This window comes from Rattus rattus, chromosome 3 (assembly GCF_011064425.1).
Source record: "Rattus rattus isolate New Zealand chromosome 3, Rrattus_CSIRO_v1, whole genome shotgun sequence".
Classification (NCBI taxonomy): domain Eukaryota; kingdom Metazoa; phylum Chordata; class Mammalia; order Rodentia; family Muridae; genus Rattus; species Rattus rattus.
Window position 1 is genome coordinate 172,448,028 of NC_046156.1, and position 19,008 is coordinate 172,467,035.

The 19,008-nt window shown below is 39.7% G+C and overlaps 1 protein-coding gene across 1 annotated transcript in view; it reads left to right on the plus strand.

The window, feature by feature from the left end:
* Wdr70 (WD repeat domain 70) overlaps window positions 1-19,008 on the plus strand; it is a 226,527-nt gene that overhangs the window by 37,306 nt on the left and 170,213 nt on the right. Inside the window, exons 6-7 of the mRNA XM_032898807.1 lie at window positions 11,431-11,490; window positions 15,200-15,333. Of these exons, the coding sequence (XP_032754698.1) occupies window positions 11,431-11,490; window positions 15,200-15,333 (194 nt within the window). The remainder of the gene's footprint in view (window positions 1-11,430; window positions 11,491-15,199; window positions 15,334-19,008) is intronic.

The following is a 19,008-nucleotide window of genomic DNA, read 5'->3' on the forward strand; positions in this document are numbered from 1 at the left end:
GGGATGAGCTAGGGGGTTTCTGGAAGGGAAACTGAGAAGGGGGTAATATGTGAAATGTAGATAGAATATCCAATAAAAAAATGAAAAATAAAAATGAAAGAGTCAGATTCTGTCCTAGAAGCCTTCCACATTCTCGAACCTCTACATATTTCTTTTTTTTTTTTTTTTTTTTATTAACTTGAGTATTTCTTACTTACATTTCGAATGTTATTCCCTTTCCTGGTTTCCGGGCCAACATCCCCCTAACTCCTCCCCCTTCCCTTCTATATGGGTGTTCCCCTCTCCATCCTCCACTCATTACCGCCCTCCCCCCAACAATCACTTTCACTGGGGGTTCAGTCTTGGCAGGACCAAGGGCTTCCCCTTCCACTGGTGCTCTTACTAGGCTATTCATTGCTACGTATGCAGTTGGAGTCCAGGGTCAGTCCATGTGTAGTCTTTGGGTAGTGGCTTAGTCCCTGGAAGCTCTGGTTGGTTGGCATTGTTGTCTATATGGGGTCTCAAGCCCCTTCAAGCTCTTTCAGTCCTTTCTCTGATTCCTTCAATGGGGGTCCCGTTCTCAGTTCAGTGGTTTGCTGCTGGCATTCACCTATGTGTTTGCTGTATTCTGGCTGTGTCTCTCAGGAGAGATCTACATCCGGCTCCTGTCGGCCTGCACTTCTTTGCTTCATCCATCTTGTCTAATTGGGTGGCTGTATATGTATGGGCCACATGTGGGGCAGGCTCTGAATGGGTGTTCCTTCTGCCTCTGTTTTAATCTTTGCCTCCCTATTCCCTGCCAAGGGTATTCTTGTTCCCCTTAAGAAGGAGTGAAGCATTTGCATTTTGATCATCCGTCTTGAGTTTTATGGGTTCTGTGCATCTAGGGTAATTCAAGCATTTGGGCTAATAGCCACTTATCAATGAGTGCATACCATGTGTGTTTTTCTGTGAATGGGTTACCTCACTCAAGATGATATTTTCCAGTTCCCTCCATTTGCCTATGAATTTCATAAAGTCATTGTTTTTGATAGCTGAGTAATATTCCATTGTGTAGATGTACCACATTTTCTGTATCCATTCCTCTGTTGAAGGGCATATGGGTTCTTTCTAGCTTCTGGCTTTTATAAATAAGGCTGCTATGAACATAGTGGAGCATGTGTCTTTGTTGTATGTTGGAGCATCTTTTGGGTATATGCCCAGGAGAGGTATAGCTACGTCCTCAAGTAGTACTATGTCCAATATTCTGAGGAACCTCCAGACTGATTTCCAGAATGGTTGTACCAGTCTGCAATCCCACCAACAATGGAGGAGTGTTCCTCTTTCTTCACATCCTCGCCAGCATTTGCTGTCACCTGAGTTTTTGATCTTAGCCATTCTCACTGGTGTGAGGTGAAATCTCAGGGTTGTTTTGATTCGCATTTCCCTTACGACTAAAGATGTTGAACATTTCTTTAGGTGTTCCTCAGCCATTCGGCATTCCTCAGCTGTGAATTCTTTGTTTAGCTCTGAACCCCATTTTTTAATAGGGTTACTTGTCTCCCTGCAGTCTAACTTCTTGAGTTCTTTTGTATATTTTGGATATAAGGCCTCTATCTGTTGTAGGATTGGTAAAGATCTTTTCCCAATCTGTTGGTTGCCGTTTTGTCCCAACCACAGTGTCCTTTTGCCTTACAGAAGCTTTGCAGTTTTATGAGATCCCATTTGTCCATTCTTGATCTTAGAGCATAAGCCATTGGTGTTTTGTTCAGGAAATTTTCTCCAGTGCCCATGTGTTCGAGATGCTTCCCCACTTTTTCTTCTATTAGTTTGAGTGTATCTGGTTTGATGTGGAGGTCCTTGATCCACTTGGACTTAAGCTTTGTACAGGGTGATAAGCATGGATCGATCTGCATTCTTCTACATGATGACCTCCAGTTGAACCAGCACTATTTGCTGAAAATGCTATCTTTTTTCCATTGGATGGTTTTGGCTACTTTGTCAAAAATCAAGTGACCATAGGTGTGTGGGTTCATTTCTGGGTCTTCAATTCTATTCCATTGGTCTATCTGTCTGTCTCTGTACCAATACCATGCAGTTTTTATCACTATTGCTCTGTAATACTGCTTGAGTTCAGGGATAGTGATTCCCCCTGAAGTCCTTCTATTGTTGAGGATAGTTTTAGCTATCCCGGGTTTTTTGTTATTCCAGATGAATTTGCGAATTGTTCTGTCTAACTCTTTGAAGAATTGGATTGGTATTTTGATGGGGATTGCATTGAATCTGTAGATCGCTTTTGGTAAAATGGCCATTTTTACTATATTAATCCTGCCAATCCATGAGCATGGGAGATCTTTCCATCTTCTGAGGTCTTCTTCAATTTCTTTCTTCAGAGGCTTGAAGATCTTATTGTACAGATCTTTTACTTGCTTGGTTAAAGTCACACCGAGGTACTTTATATTCTTTGGGACTATTATGAAGGGTGTTGTTTCCCTAATTTCTTTCTTGGCTTGTTTCTCTTTTTTGTAGAGGAAGGCTTCTGATTTATTTGAGTTAATTTTATACCCAGCCACTTTGCTGAAGTTGTTTATCAGCTTTAGTAGTTCTCTGGTGGAACTTTTGGGATCACTTAAATATACTATCATATCATCTGCAAATAGTGATATTTTGACTTCTTTTCCAATCTGTATCCCTTGATCTCCTTTTGTTGTCTGATTGCTCTGGCTAGAACTTCAAGAACTATATTGAATAAGTAGGGAGAGAGTGGCAGCCTTGTCTAGTCCCTGATTTTAGTGGGATTGCTTCAAGTTTCTCTCCATTTAGTTTAATGTTAGCGACTGGTTTGCTGTATATGGCTTTTACTATGTTTAGGTATGGGCCTTGTATTCCTATTCTTTCCAGGACTTTTATCATGAAGGGGTGTTGAATTTTGTCAAAAGCTTTCTCAGCATCTAATGAAATGATCATGTGGTTTTGTTCTTCCAGTTTATTTATATAATGGATCACGTTGATGGTTTTCCGTATATTAAACCATCCCTGCATGCCTGGGATGAAGCCTACTTGATCATGGTGGATGATTGTTTTGATGTGCTCTTGGATTCGGTTTGGCAGAATTTTTTTGAGTCTTAGTGCGTCGATATTCATAAAAGAAACTGGTCTGAAGTTCTCTTTCTTTGTTGGGTCTTTTTGTGCTTTAGGTATAAGAGTAATTGTGGCTTCATAGAAGGAATTCGGTAGTGCTCCATCTGTTTCAATTTTGTGGAATAGTTTGGATAGTATTGGTATGAGGTCTTCTATGAAGGTCTGATAGAATTCTGCACTAAATCTGTCTGGACCTGGGCTCTTTTTGGTTGGGAGACCTTTAATGGCTGCTTCTATTTCCTAAGGAGTTATGGGGTTGTTTAACTGGTTTGTCTGTTCCTGATTTAACTTCGGTACCTGGTATCTGTCTAGGAAATTGTCCATTTCCTGCAGATTTTCAAGTTTTGTTGAATATAGGCTTTTACAGTAAGATCTGATGATTTTTTGAATTTCCTCTGAATCTGTAGTTATGTCTCCCTTTTCATTTCTGATTTTGTTAATTTGGACACACTCTCTGTGTCCTCTCGTTAGTCTGGCTAAGGGTTTATCTATCTTGTTGATTTTCTCAAAGAACCAACTTTTGGTTTTGTTGATTCTTTCTATGGTTCTTTTTGTAGGAACTTGGTTGATTTCAGCTCTGAGTTTGATTATTTCCTGGCTTCTACTCCTCCTGGATGTATTTGCTTTTTTTTGTTCTAGAGCTTTTAGGTGTGCTGTCAAGCTGGTGACATATGCTCTCTCCTGTTTCTTTCTGCAGGCACTCAGAGCTATGAGTTTTCCTCTTAGCACAGCTTTCATTGTGTCCCTTAAGTTTGGGTATGTTGTACCTTCATTTTCATTAAATTCTAAGAAGTCTTTAATTTCTTTCTTTATTTCTTCTTGACCTTATCGTTAAGTAGAGCATTGTTCAACTTCCATGTATATGTGGGCGTTCTTCCCTTATTGTCATTGAAGACCAGCTTTAGGCCTTGGTGGTCTGATAGGACGCATGATATTATTTCTATTTTTCTGTATCTGTTGAGGCCTGTTTTTTGACCAATTATATGGTCAGTTTTGGAGAAAGTACCATGAGGTGCTGAGAAGAAGGTATATCCTTTTGCTTTAGGATAGAATGTTCTATAAATATCTGTTAAGTCTATTTGGTTCATGACTTCTCTTAGTCTGTCTACGCCTCTGTTTAATTTCTGTTTCATGATCTGTCCATTGATGAGAGGGTGTTGAAATCTCCTACTATTATTGTGTGAGGTGCAATGTGTGTTTTGAGCTTTAAAAGTAAGGTTTTTTCGGTCCCCAGCTCCGAAAAAAAAAAAAAAAAAAAAGTAAGGTTTCTTTTATATATGTAGGTGCCCTTGTATTTGGAGCATAGATATTTAGGATTGAGAGTTCATCTTGGTGGATTTTTCCTTTGATTTAATATGAAGTGTCCTTCCTTATCTTTTTTTTGATGACTTTTAGTTGAAAATTGATTTTATTTGATATTAGAATGGCTACTCCAGCTTGCTTCTTCCGACCATTTGCTTGGAAAGTTGTTTCCCAGCCTTTCACTCTGAGGTAGTGTCTGTCTTTGTCTCTGAGGTGTGTTTCCTGTAGGCAGCAGAAGTTTGCAGGGTCCTGATGAGAGAGATATTAAAGGAATAGTTATTATTGCTTCCTGTTATATCCAGTTTGTTAATTTATGTCTTTTTATTGTTGGGGGAGTTGAGACCTTTGTAGTGCTGATTTGTAGAAAGATATTGTGTAAATTTGGTTTTGTCATGGAATATTGATGTTGAGAGATATTAAGGAATAGTTTTTATTATGACATCTGTCCTGTTATATTCATATTTGGATGAGGTTATGACCTTTTTTTGTGTGCTTTTTTCTGCATTTTGTTTTTGTTGCTAAGAGTTTCTTTCTGGTCCAATTATTGGATTAGTTTGTTGCATTTTTTCTAGGGTGTAGCTATGATTTTGTTGAAGATATTTATGTTGGGCTTTACCATTTATAATCCTGGATTTCCTTTGTTTTGGACCAGTGCTGATTTGTAGAAAGATATTGTGTAAATTTTTTTTATTAATGGAATATCTTGGTTTCTCCATCTATGTTAATTCCCCAACAGAGAGTTTTTGCAGGACCCAGGGCTTCCTTCCATACAGTAACCTGGGCTGGCATTTGTGTTCCTTTTTTTAGGGTCTGTATGACATCTGTCCAGGATCGCTCTGGGTTTCATAGTCTCTGGTGAAAAGTCTGGTGTGATTCTGATAGGTCTGCCTTATCAATTTATACCATGTATGTCTTTCTTGACCAGGATGATAGTTTTTCAACCATTTTACTGCATTGTTTTTTTTTAATATTCATTTTTCTTTATTTTTTGCATTTGGTGTTTTGATTATTAAGTGATGGGTCTTTTTTTATAGCATCTTTTTATTTTCTGGTCCAGGCAGTTCTATTTGGATTCCTGTAGGTGTTTTCCACATGCTTATTTGGGCTGAGTTTTTTTCTTTAGCCATTTTGGTTAGGGAAGTTTTCATTTTCTATGATTTTGTTGAAGATATTTACTGGCATTCCTCAGCTGTGAATTTTGAGCTAGGGAGTCTTCTAACTCTCTTCTATACTATCTATTATCCTTAGGGTTTGATCTTCTCATTGAGTCCATGGGTGTTTTGGATTTTTTTCTGTATGTTTTGGACCAGTAGATCCACTTGGACTTAAGCTTTTTTCCGCATTTTTACATACCTCCAGTTATCATTTTGAAAAAAGTTGTGGATTTGCTTTTCTATGGAATCTTCAATTCTGTTCCATTGAGTCTGTTCTGTACCAACACCATGCAGTTTTTATCTTCTAATCTCTCTTGTATTCTGTTGGTGATGCTTGTATCTCTTGTATTCTGTTGGTGATGCCTTGTCTCTTCCTTTGGTTTTCTATATCCAGGGTTGTTGCCCTGTGTTCTTTCTTGATTGCTTCTATTTCCATTTTTAATTTCTTCAACTGTTTGATTGTGTTTTCCTGGAATTCTTTCAGGGATTTTTGTGATTCCTCTCTATAGGCTTCTGCTTGTTTATTAATGTTTTCTTGTGCTTCTCTAAGGGAGTTCTTCATGTCTTTCTTGAAGTCCTCCAGCATCATGATCAAATATGATTTTAAATCTAGATCTTGCCTTTCTGGTGTGTTTGGATATTCAGTGTTTGCTTTGGTGGGAGAATTGGGCTCCGATGAAGCCATGTAGTCTTGGTTCCTGTTGCCTGGGTTCCTGTGCTTACCTCTTGCCATCAGATTATCTCTAGTGTTACTTTGTTCTGCTATTTCTGACAGTGGCTAAACTGTCCTATCAGCCTGTGTGTCAGGAGTGCTGTAGACCTGTTTTCCTGTTTCTTTCAGCCAGTTATGGGAACGGAGTGTTCTGCTTTTGGGCGTGTAGTTTTTCCTGTCTACAGGTCTTAAGCTGTTCCTGTGGGCCTGTGTCTTGAGTTCACCAGGCAGGTCGCCTGGAGCAGAAAAGTTGGTCTTACCTGTGGTCCCGAGGCTCAAGTTTGCTCGTGGGGTGTTGAGTATGAGCTCTCCACGAGGGCAGCAACCAGGAGGACCTGCGCCGCCCTTTCTGGGAGCCCCCGTGCACCAGGGTCCTAGATCGTGTTTTCTACATATTTCTAAAGACATCTTAGATCCCTGTGTTCTAAGCACCTCTGTTCGCTCCATCAGGCAGTGAAGCTGAGCACCACATGCTAGCATCTGCAGTTCCTTCATTTGCCTGTTTGCCAGCTTGTCCGTCATTATACTGATAGATCCTAGTGCGCAGAAGCTTTGTTTTAATTTAATTTTTCCTTATCTGTTTATTTTCCCAGTATATCTGGACCTTTGTTTTCCCTCCCTCCATTCCTCCCAGCCCCTCCCCTGCTCTCCCACCTCCCCTCTTCCCCAGATTACTCTTCCTCTTCTTTGTTTTAGAGAAGAGCAACAGCTCTCAATGGAACACAGCGTCACAAGATGCAGCAAGACTAGGCAGGAGGGAAAGGACCCCAAGAGCAGGAGAAAGAGTCAGAGACACCCCCACTCACACGGTTAGGAATCCCACAAAAATACCAAGCTAACAGGCATAATATACATGCAGAGGACCTAGTGTAGACCCATGCAGGCTCTGTGATTGCCGTTTCAGTCTCTGTGAGCCCCTCTAAGTCCTGCTTCGTTCATGTTGGCGGGCCCTGTTCTCTATGTGTCCTTGGCTCCTCTGGCTCCTACAATTCTTCCTCCTTCTCTTTAGCAGGGTTACCCGAGCTCCAAGGGGAAGGGCCTGATGGAGATCTTCAATTTGTCCCCCAACCCCACCCCACACCTAATGCTTGGCTGTGGGTCTCGAAAAGAAGCTATCTTTCTGGATTTTTACTTTAACTTTGTATTTGAGATATATTATTTGTTAAGTGAATGTATAGCTAAGCAATGAATGAATGTTAAGTCAGTTTTACCAACTCCTCAGAGTTATGCTAGAATTTACTTTAATTCTGATCTTTTGTTTCCAAGTAGTCTTTTTATTATGGCTTATATAGTACTCAGCTAGACTATACAACTTTCTTGATTCTTGACTTTCTACCTGAAGGACTATGATATGCAAACCTTTGGAAAACACTGTAGGACGTTCCTCATAAAGAATTCCTTGTGCTAGCCCAGATGTGCTTGCTGTTGTTATCTGAGGTAGATCCAAGGATCTGGGAAAGACCCTCTGGGTGGTATTTAAATCTAATCCAGACAAGAGGTAATAACGCCTTTTTTTCCATTAACGCTGTAGCTTTTGTTATGAGTTCTCATAATAAATTACTACACAGAAGTAATTTAATCTGTGACGTTCCTTGGCAGGAAAATCTTGAAAATATTTTATTGTAATTGTGAGTTTCACACTAAGTCATATTTCAAAGTCATTAGTAAAAAGTCCTGGAAGAAGTACAGTCACCAAGTGATGTGGTCCAAAAAGATGGATTGCTACTGTTGTGGATGATTAAGTTATGCCAGTTATCTGGCTATGTTTGAGTCATACCCTACTTGATTTCCAGTAAAACGTAGTTTCAAATGTAAACTATACTTTTAATTCACTCCTAATGTAAATATGAAGTTCTGTGGTCTAAAGTTTTTGCTGAAGTGTTAGAAATTGTCTATATATAGGCACATTCTGCATTGAATTAAGTGAAATAATTCTCAGACCAGCTCTCTTTTTGCAATGGTATTTCTACTTGCTGAATGATTAAAAGTAATTAGTTAGGAAATGAGAGGCAGACTATATAGTTTCTTCTTTTAAGTAATTAGTTATGAAATGAGATGTGGGTTATGACAACTTTTTTTTCTAACTGAAGCATTTCAAATGCTCTCCCAGTTCTCAGCACTTAGACATGTTTTCTTACATAAAGTCATTGCCAGATACAGGAATATCCTATGTAATTCAATTGAGAGAAAGCCTCAAATCCATTAGTTAGAACTTTTAACTGTTTTTGAATTTTTGTTGGAATTGCTTTCACCTCTGAAATAGGTTATGTGTAATACTTCTCAGAAATTATTAAATTTTAAAGTAGTATCTTTGTTTTAAAATAAACTGAAAAAATTCCCAGCTGTTTATTTACTCCTGTTCAGCTCCCCCTAGTTCCTGATTGCCTTCTTTAATCTATTGCGGTAATAGACCGTAGCAACCTCTCAGGGAGATAGCCTAAACCAACAGTGCCTTACTCCTCTGCTGTTGCAGTGTTTGATCTGTATTTAGTTGTGGTACAGTCATTTTCTCACAAGGTGTTCATTTTGGGGAGCTGTAATCTTCTGCCCCTGATTACACTGACCTGGTGGAATAGCATCTGTTTGTCCTTATGGTCATAACCAGCAACTCCAAAGTTTCACTGTGAATGGAAAATTATTCATTCATTCCCACAATCTTCAGTGTTTGCCATGTGTTTGCTTTTTTGTGGCCTGAGGATTCAGAAATGAGTGATACATACATACATCCAAGGCTATTCTTGAATTTACGATCCTTTTTATCTAAGTCTCTCAATTACTAGAATCCCAGGCATAACCACCATGGCTAGTTTTTGTGGATGGCTTTGTAGTGGACATAGGATGTTAGTGTAATTACCCAGCTCTTAGATAAGAGAATTTGATTAAATAACCTAGATTCACATTGAAATGTTTATTGTGCACTCTCACATCTGATTTATGCACCCCTCTCTTTTGTCTCTCACTTATTCCAGCCCCCTCCTGCTGTAATTTGTTTATTAGATTATAGTCATGATCTTTCCCTCTTGGATCATGTGCTTCTTGAGAGTGGAGGTTAGTGTAGTATAACCAACCTCCTGTGTAGTATATCCCCCTGAATAAATGCTTATTGAAATAAGGACTGACAACATTCCACATGGATGTTTCTTTATATATATAAAAATATATATACTTAATTTTTTATTAGCTATATTTCTTTACTTGCATTTCAAGTGTTATTCCCTTTCCCGATTTCCTGTCTATAAGCCCCCATTCCCTCCCCTCCCCCTCCACCATACGGATATTCCCCCTATACATCCCCCTTACTGCCCACCCCCCATATTCCCCTGCACTGGGGGTCCAACCTTGGCAGGACCAAGGGCTTCCCCTTTCACTGGTGCCCAACAAGGCTATTCTCTGCTACATATGCAGTTGGAGCCCAGGGTTAGTCCATGTATAGACTTTTCAGTATCCTCAATTTGGGGATAGTTTTCAACTTTATTAAAGACTTTTGTTTTTGATGTATCCTCTATTAATTTTTTTTTTTAAATTTACTACCTCAACCCTGCCCCAGTGTCTGTGTGTGTGTACACATATTGTGGTGTGCTTAGGGATGTTGGATGACATTGTCAGTCGTTTTCTTTCCTTTATGTGTGGTCCTGGAGACCCATCAGGTCGTCAGGCTGACAGCAGTGCCTCTACCCACTGAGCCATCCCACTGGCCTTTATTGTAAACATTCATTTTTTAAATTACATTTTATTTGTGTGAGGGCCATGTTTATGCCATGTTACATGTATGGAGGTCAGGGCATGCTTGTGGAAGTCAGTTCTCTTTACCCAGTGGGACCCAGAGATAGAATTCAGGTAGTCAAGCTTGGTAATAAGTATTTTTACCCACTGAGCCATCTCACTGGCCCTGATAGAAGCTTTTAATTTTATTTTAATTTCTATAAAATTTATCACTTAACGGAAAAACAAATCCTTAATTTCTCAGACATTATCAGTAGCTACTGGTTCATCGTTTAATATTTAGTACACAGTAACAGCAAGAAATAATTTCATTTAACCTAAAGAATTCTTTGGAGCCAGGAGCAGTGGCCCTTGGTCCCAACATTTGGGGTGCAGAACACAGGGGGATCTCTGGTTCTAGGACAGTGGGATCTATAAAGTGAGTTCCAGGACAGTGGGGTCTACACAGTTTGTTTGAAGTCAAGTTATTAAGTGATAGGTCAAGGTACCGGTAGACTGCAGCACCCAGGAGGCTGAAGCAGAAGGATTGTTGTTTCTAGGTGTTCTAGTGTAGCCTGAGGCTTTCCTCTCTAAAAACCATCGGCCTGGTGTAGCAGTGGTGCACGTATTTCATCCCAGCACTTGGGAGGCAGAGGCAGGCTGATTGCTGAGGAGTTCAGGGAAAACCACAAGAAAGAATTCTCAAAGCACTTATAAGCAGAAAGAGAGGAGTTATGTATCTAGACATGCAGAAGAAATATATCCCCATTTATTTTTTCTTTAAAACAAAGGTGTATTTATTATTTTTATGTGTATGTGTGTTCCTTGGTGAAGTGTATGTACCACATGCATGTCAGAACCTGTGGAATCCAGAAGAGGGGGTTGGATCTCCTGGAACTAGAGTTACAGTGGTTATGAGGTGTCATGTGAGTGCTAGGTGATCTTAATGACTGAGGCACCTCTAGCTCCTCCCCCCTCTCCCCTTTTCTTTTAAGGCTTTGCGGTAACAAGACATGGATACTGTCAATGTTTAATTTCACTGTGGGCAGTGGCTCATGATGGTAATCCACAGTTACTCAAGAGGGAAGCAGAAGGTTTGCAAGTTCAGATCCTGCTTGGCCTACACAGCAAATGCCAAGGCTCACATCTGACCAACTTAGAAAAATCTTGTAGAAAGAGGATTCAGAAAGGAGCTGGTGAGATAGCTCAGTAGGCGAACACACACACACACACACACACACACACACACACACACACACTAAACAAATGTAATAATAACAGTCTTTTCAAACTTCCAAAGAGAGGAGACTTAGGTACGGGGAAGTAGCTCAGTGGTAGGATGCTTGTCTCGGGTAGCCCTTGGGCCCAGTGACACACACTGAAGTGCCTTCCCTGTAGTGTCTGTGTAGTCTTCACATATATTATTTTACTCATTGACGTAATGGAGTCTTCCTGTTTCAGAATCCCATCCATAGGATTCCTGACTCGCATGAGATCACGCTGAAGCACGGCACTAAAACAGTAAGTTTAAAATGTTTTTGTTCTTTTTCCATTAACAGAGCTTTCCTGGACCAGTCAGCTGATAAGGCATAATAAAAATGTGCACTCACACACACGCACACTCGTACACAAGCATGCACAGGCACACAAAACCTGAGACCATTCTAAGGTCATTGATGTAGTGAAAGCTACAGTCATCATGAAACTAGAAAGATGACTTTCACGGCCAATCAGAATAGTGGCGCCTTTCATTTTCGTGGGGACCACTTACTGTCAGTGCTATTGTTGGCTTTAAGACCCTCTTTTCTGGGATACAGATATTGTAATATTGTAAAATTTACTCCAATGCAGTTCTGTTTTAATGGCTTGGGAAAACTTCCCATTGTCCTCAGCTTTATTGCTAAATCAGTAAAAAGTACGAATTTGTCCACTTTGCAGATGAATGCTGAGATAAGAAATAAGCTTCAAATGGTTTCTGTATTGCTCTAAGATTTCATGAATTAGATTGTATTTTCACAGTATTTATCTACTAATATCACTTAAAGCCTAATAATAGAAATACGTGGTAGGTATGTAAGGTGAGATCACTGTGTTACTGAAAAATTATTAAAAGTGTGGTCGAATGGAAGTGTGCATAGTCAATCAAAGTATAAAATTGTCATATTCCCTCATTACACTGGAGCCACCATATTTTCAGATGTGTGGCCCATAAGAAGAAAACATCCTGTTAACGAGAAAGACAACATTCAATGGAGGTACATGCAGAAATGTGGAAACTAATAAACAGGAATCATGAAACAGTACATTCACGCCACAGGAACTTCCAATTGTAAAGATTGGTTTTATACATATCTCTGTTAAGTTTAATCAGTTTAATGTCATTTTAAATGAAATGAAATATCCTCATTTTTGGTGTTTACTATTAGTATACATAAATGTTTCATTAAAATGTATGGTTTTCAGTAGATTTTGAGTCTAAATGGTCTTGACAGGTTTTTAGAAGTAGTAGCATTCTCACAAATATCTGAAAACCGTTGCCTCAGTGGTCCTGAGTTCAGTTCTCTTCCCGACACAGCGGCTCATACTCTAGTTCTAGCTGTAGCTCTACTAACAGCCAGTGCTCTTCGCTGCTGACCCATCCCTCCAGCCCCAGAGAGTGAATTCTTTCTCTCAGTCCCAATATTAGTAATTCTTTCTTTTTGCTTATCTAATCTAATAAAGTTTTCTTATTTTCTTTGAAAAATTCACAGGACCAACTATTCTAGCTCTGGGAATTTTTCTCTTTGCAAACTTGCGTTTCAGTTTCCACTCCAAAATTTAGGCTTCCCTTTTATGCTTCCTTTTTTGCTTTTGCTTGCTTTTCTTTTGATAGTTTTTAAGAGTTGAAGGTTAGGCTGTTGCTTTTAGATTTTCTTCTCCACCGACCATAGATATAGCAAGCTCATACATTTCTCTATAAGCATATCTATTTTTCCATATTTCCTCAATGAACTGCTCATGGTTGGCCATCTAACAAAACTGAAATATTTAGAAGTAGAAATTTTGTAGTGGTTTCTTTTAAAGTTTGAAGGAAAATATAAAATCAACGATTTATTTTGAATTGAAAAATTCTTTATTAAATTTTCCTTGGGACATGATTTCGTAACCAATTTAAATTAAAACAGTATTTAAAATACTTTGCTGTAATCATAAGAAAAACTGTCAAGTATTCAAGCATTTATACAGTTAGTATGATGCCAGGTCAAATAAATTGCCTAATTCTAGATTCACATCTGAAGCTCAAGCCTGAGAAAGTGGTGATTGTCCTTTAAAGTGTGAGGGAGGGAGGGAGCTGAAGCTGAAGATGCTAGGGCCTGATCTCGGGCTGGGTTGAAAGAAACACATAGGAATGCAGTAACAGTTAGTGAGGAAGAGGGCGTGGGTCCAGGGAGTTGTTTGCATATACGTAAACATACATGCATGCAACAGCAGCTAGTGAAGAAAGGCCACGGTCTGAAGGAGAGTAGGAAATGAGATGGGAGGTTTTGGAGGGAGGAGAGGGAAAGGAAAAATGTTACAATTCTCTTGTAATCTCAAGAAAAAAAGGAAAATAAATAAAACATGGCTCTGGGGGTAGAAAGCTAAAACAGAAAGCTTAAATTAGGGTTGGGGATTTAGCTCAGTGGTAGAGCACTTGTGCCTAGCAAGCACAAGGCCCTGGGTTCGGTCCTCAGCTCAGGGTGTGGGGGGAAGAAAGCTTAAATTACTTGATTCATTGTACATTGGTCAAAATACTTTAGACCATCATCCCAAATAATTTGATACCCGTTTCTGCATTTTATGAGAATTAAATTAAAAAATAATTATTTCCTCAATAATATGTTTACAATATTAGTGTCTGTTTGATACAATATGTTGACATATCTGTGATTAAAATACACCGGAAAATTAGTTAAACTTTCTGTGTCTTTTAACTCTTGGAAGCCCAGGGGTTGTGGGCTTGTGGAGATTTAGCTCGTGGAAGGACACATCTCTAACTGGGGCAGATTGTTTGTCCCCACTGAATTGTGTTTTCTGTCTTCCAGACTTTTCGTATCCTTTGGTTTCTTTGGACTAACGCTTTAATAATTTTAATGAAGTTTAAAAGCATTGGCAGCGGTCCTGCTGTCTGAATCCTAGTGCTGAAAGCATCAGTTTGAAGGCAGGCGTGGGAGTTCGTGCCTGTAATCCTGGCACGGTGAGGCAGGGGCGGGAGGAGGGAGGAACATCTCAGGCTGAGTTCCATTAGGTCTACCTATTGAGACATTGCTTAAAACAAAGCAAAAATAAAACAAAATCTAAGTACTGTCCAAACCATCCCCAATCCCCCAAACAAGGAAATAGCTTCTTAGAACAAAACCACCATGGCCACCTTGAAAAAATCTCAGTGACAAATCCTATCCTCTTGTCCTTTTGGCTTCAGTAGCACAGTAAACTTAGAACTTTACTCTATTGTTCTTTCATGACAGAAGAAGATTTGTCTCATATTTATTGCACAGTCTCATTGTTTGAATTATATAAGGTTTGCCTGCCTGCCTGCCTGCCTGCCTGCCTTCCTTCCTTCCTTCCTTCCTTCCTTCCTTCCTTCCTTCCTTCCTTCCTTCCTTCCTTCTCGTTTTTTGAGACAGGATCTCACTACGCGTAGCTCTGACTATCCAGGAACTCAAGAGATCCACCTGCCTCTGTCTCCTGAGTATTAGGATTAAAGGCATGTGCCGCCATACCCAACTGAGTTATATAAAGTTTTCATGTGTGTAAGTGTACATGTGCATGTGTGTACTGGTTCACATGTGCAGGTACACATATATGTGTATGCACGTAGAAGCTTGGAACAGACATTAAATGTCTTCCTCAGGTGCTCTCTATCTTCCCTTACTAAACCTGAAGCCCATTGATTTGGCTAGCGTGGTTGGCCAGTAAATCCCAGGAATCTGCTTGTCTCTAACACTTGCACATGCAGACACAGAGACAAACACACAACAAACGGCAACACCACACACACATAGATAACAATGTCTTTTCTTTATTTCAAGATAAATAATGCAGTAAAGTGAAGCAGTCTGGGGGCTGTTATTCACCACCACCTTTCAGAAGTAGACAGCTGCTGGTCCACGTTTGCTGTGCCTGTCTGACAGTGGTACTGGGGGCTAGAAGTGGAGACTGTCATGGTTACTCCTCCGTCTATGAGCGTGCATTTGTTTGTTTTGAACAGGTTTCTGCTTTGGGTTTGGACCCCTCGGGTGCCCGTCTGGTCACTGGAGGATATGACTATGATGTTAAGTTTTGGGACTTTGCTGGAATGGATGCTTCTTTCAAGGCGTTTCGATCTCTTCAGCCTTGTGAATGGTATGTATTTAATTCACCGCTCCATGCTTAGCTTTGGTTTTTATATTTGGAGGTAATGCTCTTGTCATTGGAACTCAGTCAATAATGAATAACACTTAATTTGTATGAATTATATCATCATTAAATAAAAATAAACCATACATTCTTTTCCTTAGCTTCAGTGACACATATGTTACATACATATGTGACATACATATAAAATACACGTTTTATGTATTATTCAAACTCTATACACATACATCATTTCCATGTGTATGTGCATGTGTTATGTGTGTGTTCATCATAGGGTCCTGGGGACCTAGCACAACCTTCAGGCTTGGCAACAGGCACCTTTACCCACTGAGCCCTCTGCTGGAATTGACCTGTTTTAAAGGCATTTTCTATCATTTGTTTATTTTTTAAAATACATCTATTTAGAACTCGTTTCTTCCTTGCTTTACTTTAAAACATTCGAGTAAACAAGGCTGGATAAATGGTGGTGTTTTGGTTGTCTTTTGAGACAGGGTCTTTCCATGTAGTCCTGGCTGCATTGAAACTCACCATGTAGATCAGGTTGGCCCTGAAGTCATAGAAATGACCCTGCCTTTGTCTCCTGAGATTGGAGGCATGTGCCACCACAATTGGCTTATAATGTGTTTTTGCCTGGGGCATGCACTAAATCCTTATCCAAGTTGTGGTCCCTGCCGCTTTATCCTGTATGGCCAGTTAGCATCGCACCAAAAGGGCTTGGCATGGTGCTTCCCGTAGCTGCTTCTGTTTCTGACTGTGTATGGGCGTCTAGCACGCTGCCCTGTGCTATCACTTTACTCTTTTGTCTCCTCCCAGTGTTTTCAGAGAAGAGTAAAGACTTGATTATGCTTTATACTCTACCACACTGATTGCCATGTACTGGTAGATTCCTACATTAGATTGGTATTGCTGATACTAATGAAGGAATTACTTCATTGTAAAGTGGACTTTTTTATACTTCACTTAGCAGGACCTTTGTGGAGAAATACTGTATAAATATATAACAGTTCTTTTTTTTTGATGAACTTATTACTCATTGATGTTAGCTACATGGGTTATCGATCTCATTGAGGCATATATATTGTTGTCGGTGTACTTTTATATCTACCACCTTTCTCCATGCCCCCCATCCCTCCCAACCCCAACACTAGGTAGGGGAGAAAGGTTAGAGAGAAAGCGGGGTGTAGGTCTCTTTAGACTACTTTCTAATTAAGGCATTCAAGTTCCTTGGGGCAAATCAGAGTTCCTTGGGGCAAATCAGTCTTCATCGTCAGGATGCGCAATTTCTCTCTTTGCTCACCAGGGGGAGCCGCAGCCTCCTGCAGCTTTGGCATTTTTATGTCTTCTCAAATGTCCCCGGAATCCCAAACGTAAACTCTCTTCACCTAGTAAAACCACACCCCTGCCAAAGCTCATAGAGAGCTGTTGTGGACAGTCTGAAGCAGTCCCCTATCCCACCCCTGGGATCAAACAGAAACATGTTCACATAACATTTCTGTGTTTCTAATGAACCAACATTCTCACTACAAGCAGTTTTCTAAACCTGCCATTTTGCCTGTGACATTCTTTCAAAGAAGAGGTTTCCTTACTCACAGATGCTGTTTGGGTACTGGGAAACACACTCTTCCTTCAGAGGCCCTGGGAGTGCTTGGTAACTTCACTGTATCTACTTCAGCTCAAGGGTAGCGATAACAAGTGAGATATTACTCTTATTGGTTGTGGTCATTTGAATGGGATGGCCCCTATATAGACTCATATGTTTGAATACTTGGTCTTCAGATGAAGGAACTGTTCGAGAAGGACTAGGAGATGTGGCCTTTGGAGGTGTTGTGTCACTGGGAGTTGGAACGAGACTTCAAAAGCCCACATTTTCCCCGCTCTCTCTGCTTGTGAATTAAGATGTAATTTTTCAATTTGTGCTGTGCCATCATGACCTCTGACCCTCTGAAACCACTAGCCCAGTTAAACAGGTTTTTTTTTTTTATAAGTTGCCGTATCATGGTGCTTTGTCACAGCAATAGAAGCAGTGTACAGTATTGGTCCATCCATTTTTCTTTTTCTTTGAGTTTTATACTTTCAGTACTACTTATGAAAATTTTCATGGGTTTTAATTAGTTGCAGCCATTTTTTTTTGATCTTTAAATTGTCCAGATTTATCCACTGGAAACCTTCCAGTAATATTTTTGATATGACCTTATACGAATTTATAAGCTGATTTATTGTCTGTCTGTCGTTCTGTGCTTAAATGACAAGGTCTTACTGATTCTCAAAACATTTTTAATAAACCTAACTTTAGAAATTTTATTTATGGAAAAGTGACTAAAACTTCTGAAATAAAGTTTATTATTGAGGACAACACAGATTCTCACTATGTTTGTTGTCTTGGAATATCACTGGCTTTAGGCAGACTATTGGCCGTAACTTTTATACTGGTCTGAGTCTATGGGGAGCTTGTATGAGTTGTACGGTACCTCTCATTCTAACCCATTATCGCTGGGTTATTCTGTCTTTACTTCTGCTCTGCATTTCTTCTTCTGAGCACACCCCAGGGTAAGTTATCTAGTGATCTGCTCTTGACATTTAGACAGCAGGGCAGTAGAACCTCTGGTGCTATGGAAAGGATTCTTTATGTTCCCTACCCTCTGTGACAGTCACTGCAGATAACTAGTGAATATTGGACATATAGTTTCCAGGGTGTGCTTGTGTGAGTGTAGGAGGCCACGGAGGCCAGAAGAGGGTGTCAGACATCCTGGGGCTGAGCTACAGGCGGTTGTGAATTATGTTACATGTACAGGGAGAGGAATTTGCATTCTTAATTGCTGAACCATCTCTTCAGCCCTAACGCATTTAAAAAAATAAAATACAGGGGAGTGTATATTCCATTCAGTTTCACTGTCTTAACTTTGTTGAGTCATTATTCCAGCCCCTGATTCTAGCACTCAGTGTATTAATGACCAGTCCTTCATTTTTGTCAATTAGAAATTTAATGAAGAGGCATCCTTTAGTTAATAACAGTTGGGTATGGCAGTTGGACTTTGGCCTGCCATTGAAACCTTTCGTTTTTGAGTTGTGAATCTGCCCTTTAAGATTCCTTGAAGCAGCTGAAGATAATCTGGCCTGGCGTACATTGGTGTTTGCTGACACCATGCTATAGAAACCTGTGGTTGTCCCACACCTCTCTTACTTCCCTGGCCTGTTCCCAACACTGCATAATACATGTTGGGTCCATAAGCCCTCTATATCTACAGGTTCCATATCCACAGATTAAATCAACTGCAGATTAAGATATTTGAAAACCTTGCCTGTGAGAGACCTGAGCACCTGTAGATTTTGCTAACTGCAGTGTCCCTTGAGTCAGTCCTTCCTGGGAACCGAATGGGTGACTAGACTTCAGCTGTAACATGATAGGTATAATCTTATTCTTTGGGAATTAGAAAAGAGTACTGGTAACTACCTGTTTCAAGGTCTCTAGTAGGTACTTTTATGTATATTATTATTATTATTATTATTATTATTATTATTATTATTATTGTTACTACTACTACTACTACTATTATTATTTAGACCAAATGTTATTTTAGTATATAGTTATTCACTTGTATGTACGTATATGGATCAAGTGTGTGTTTGAGGCCAATGAGGGTGTCAGATCCATTGGAATTGCAG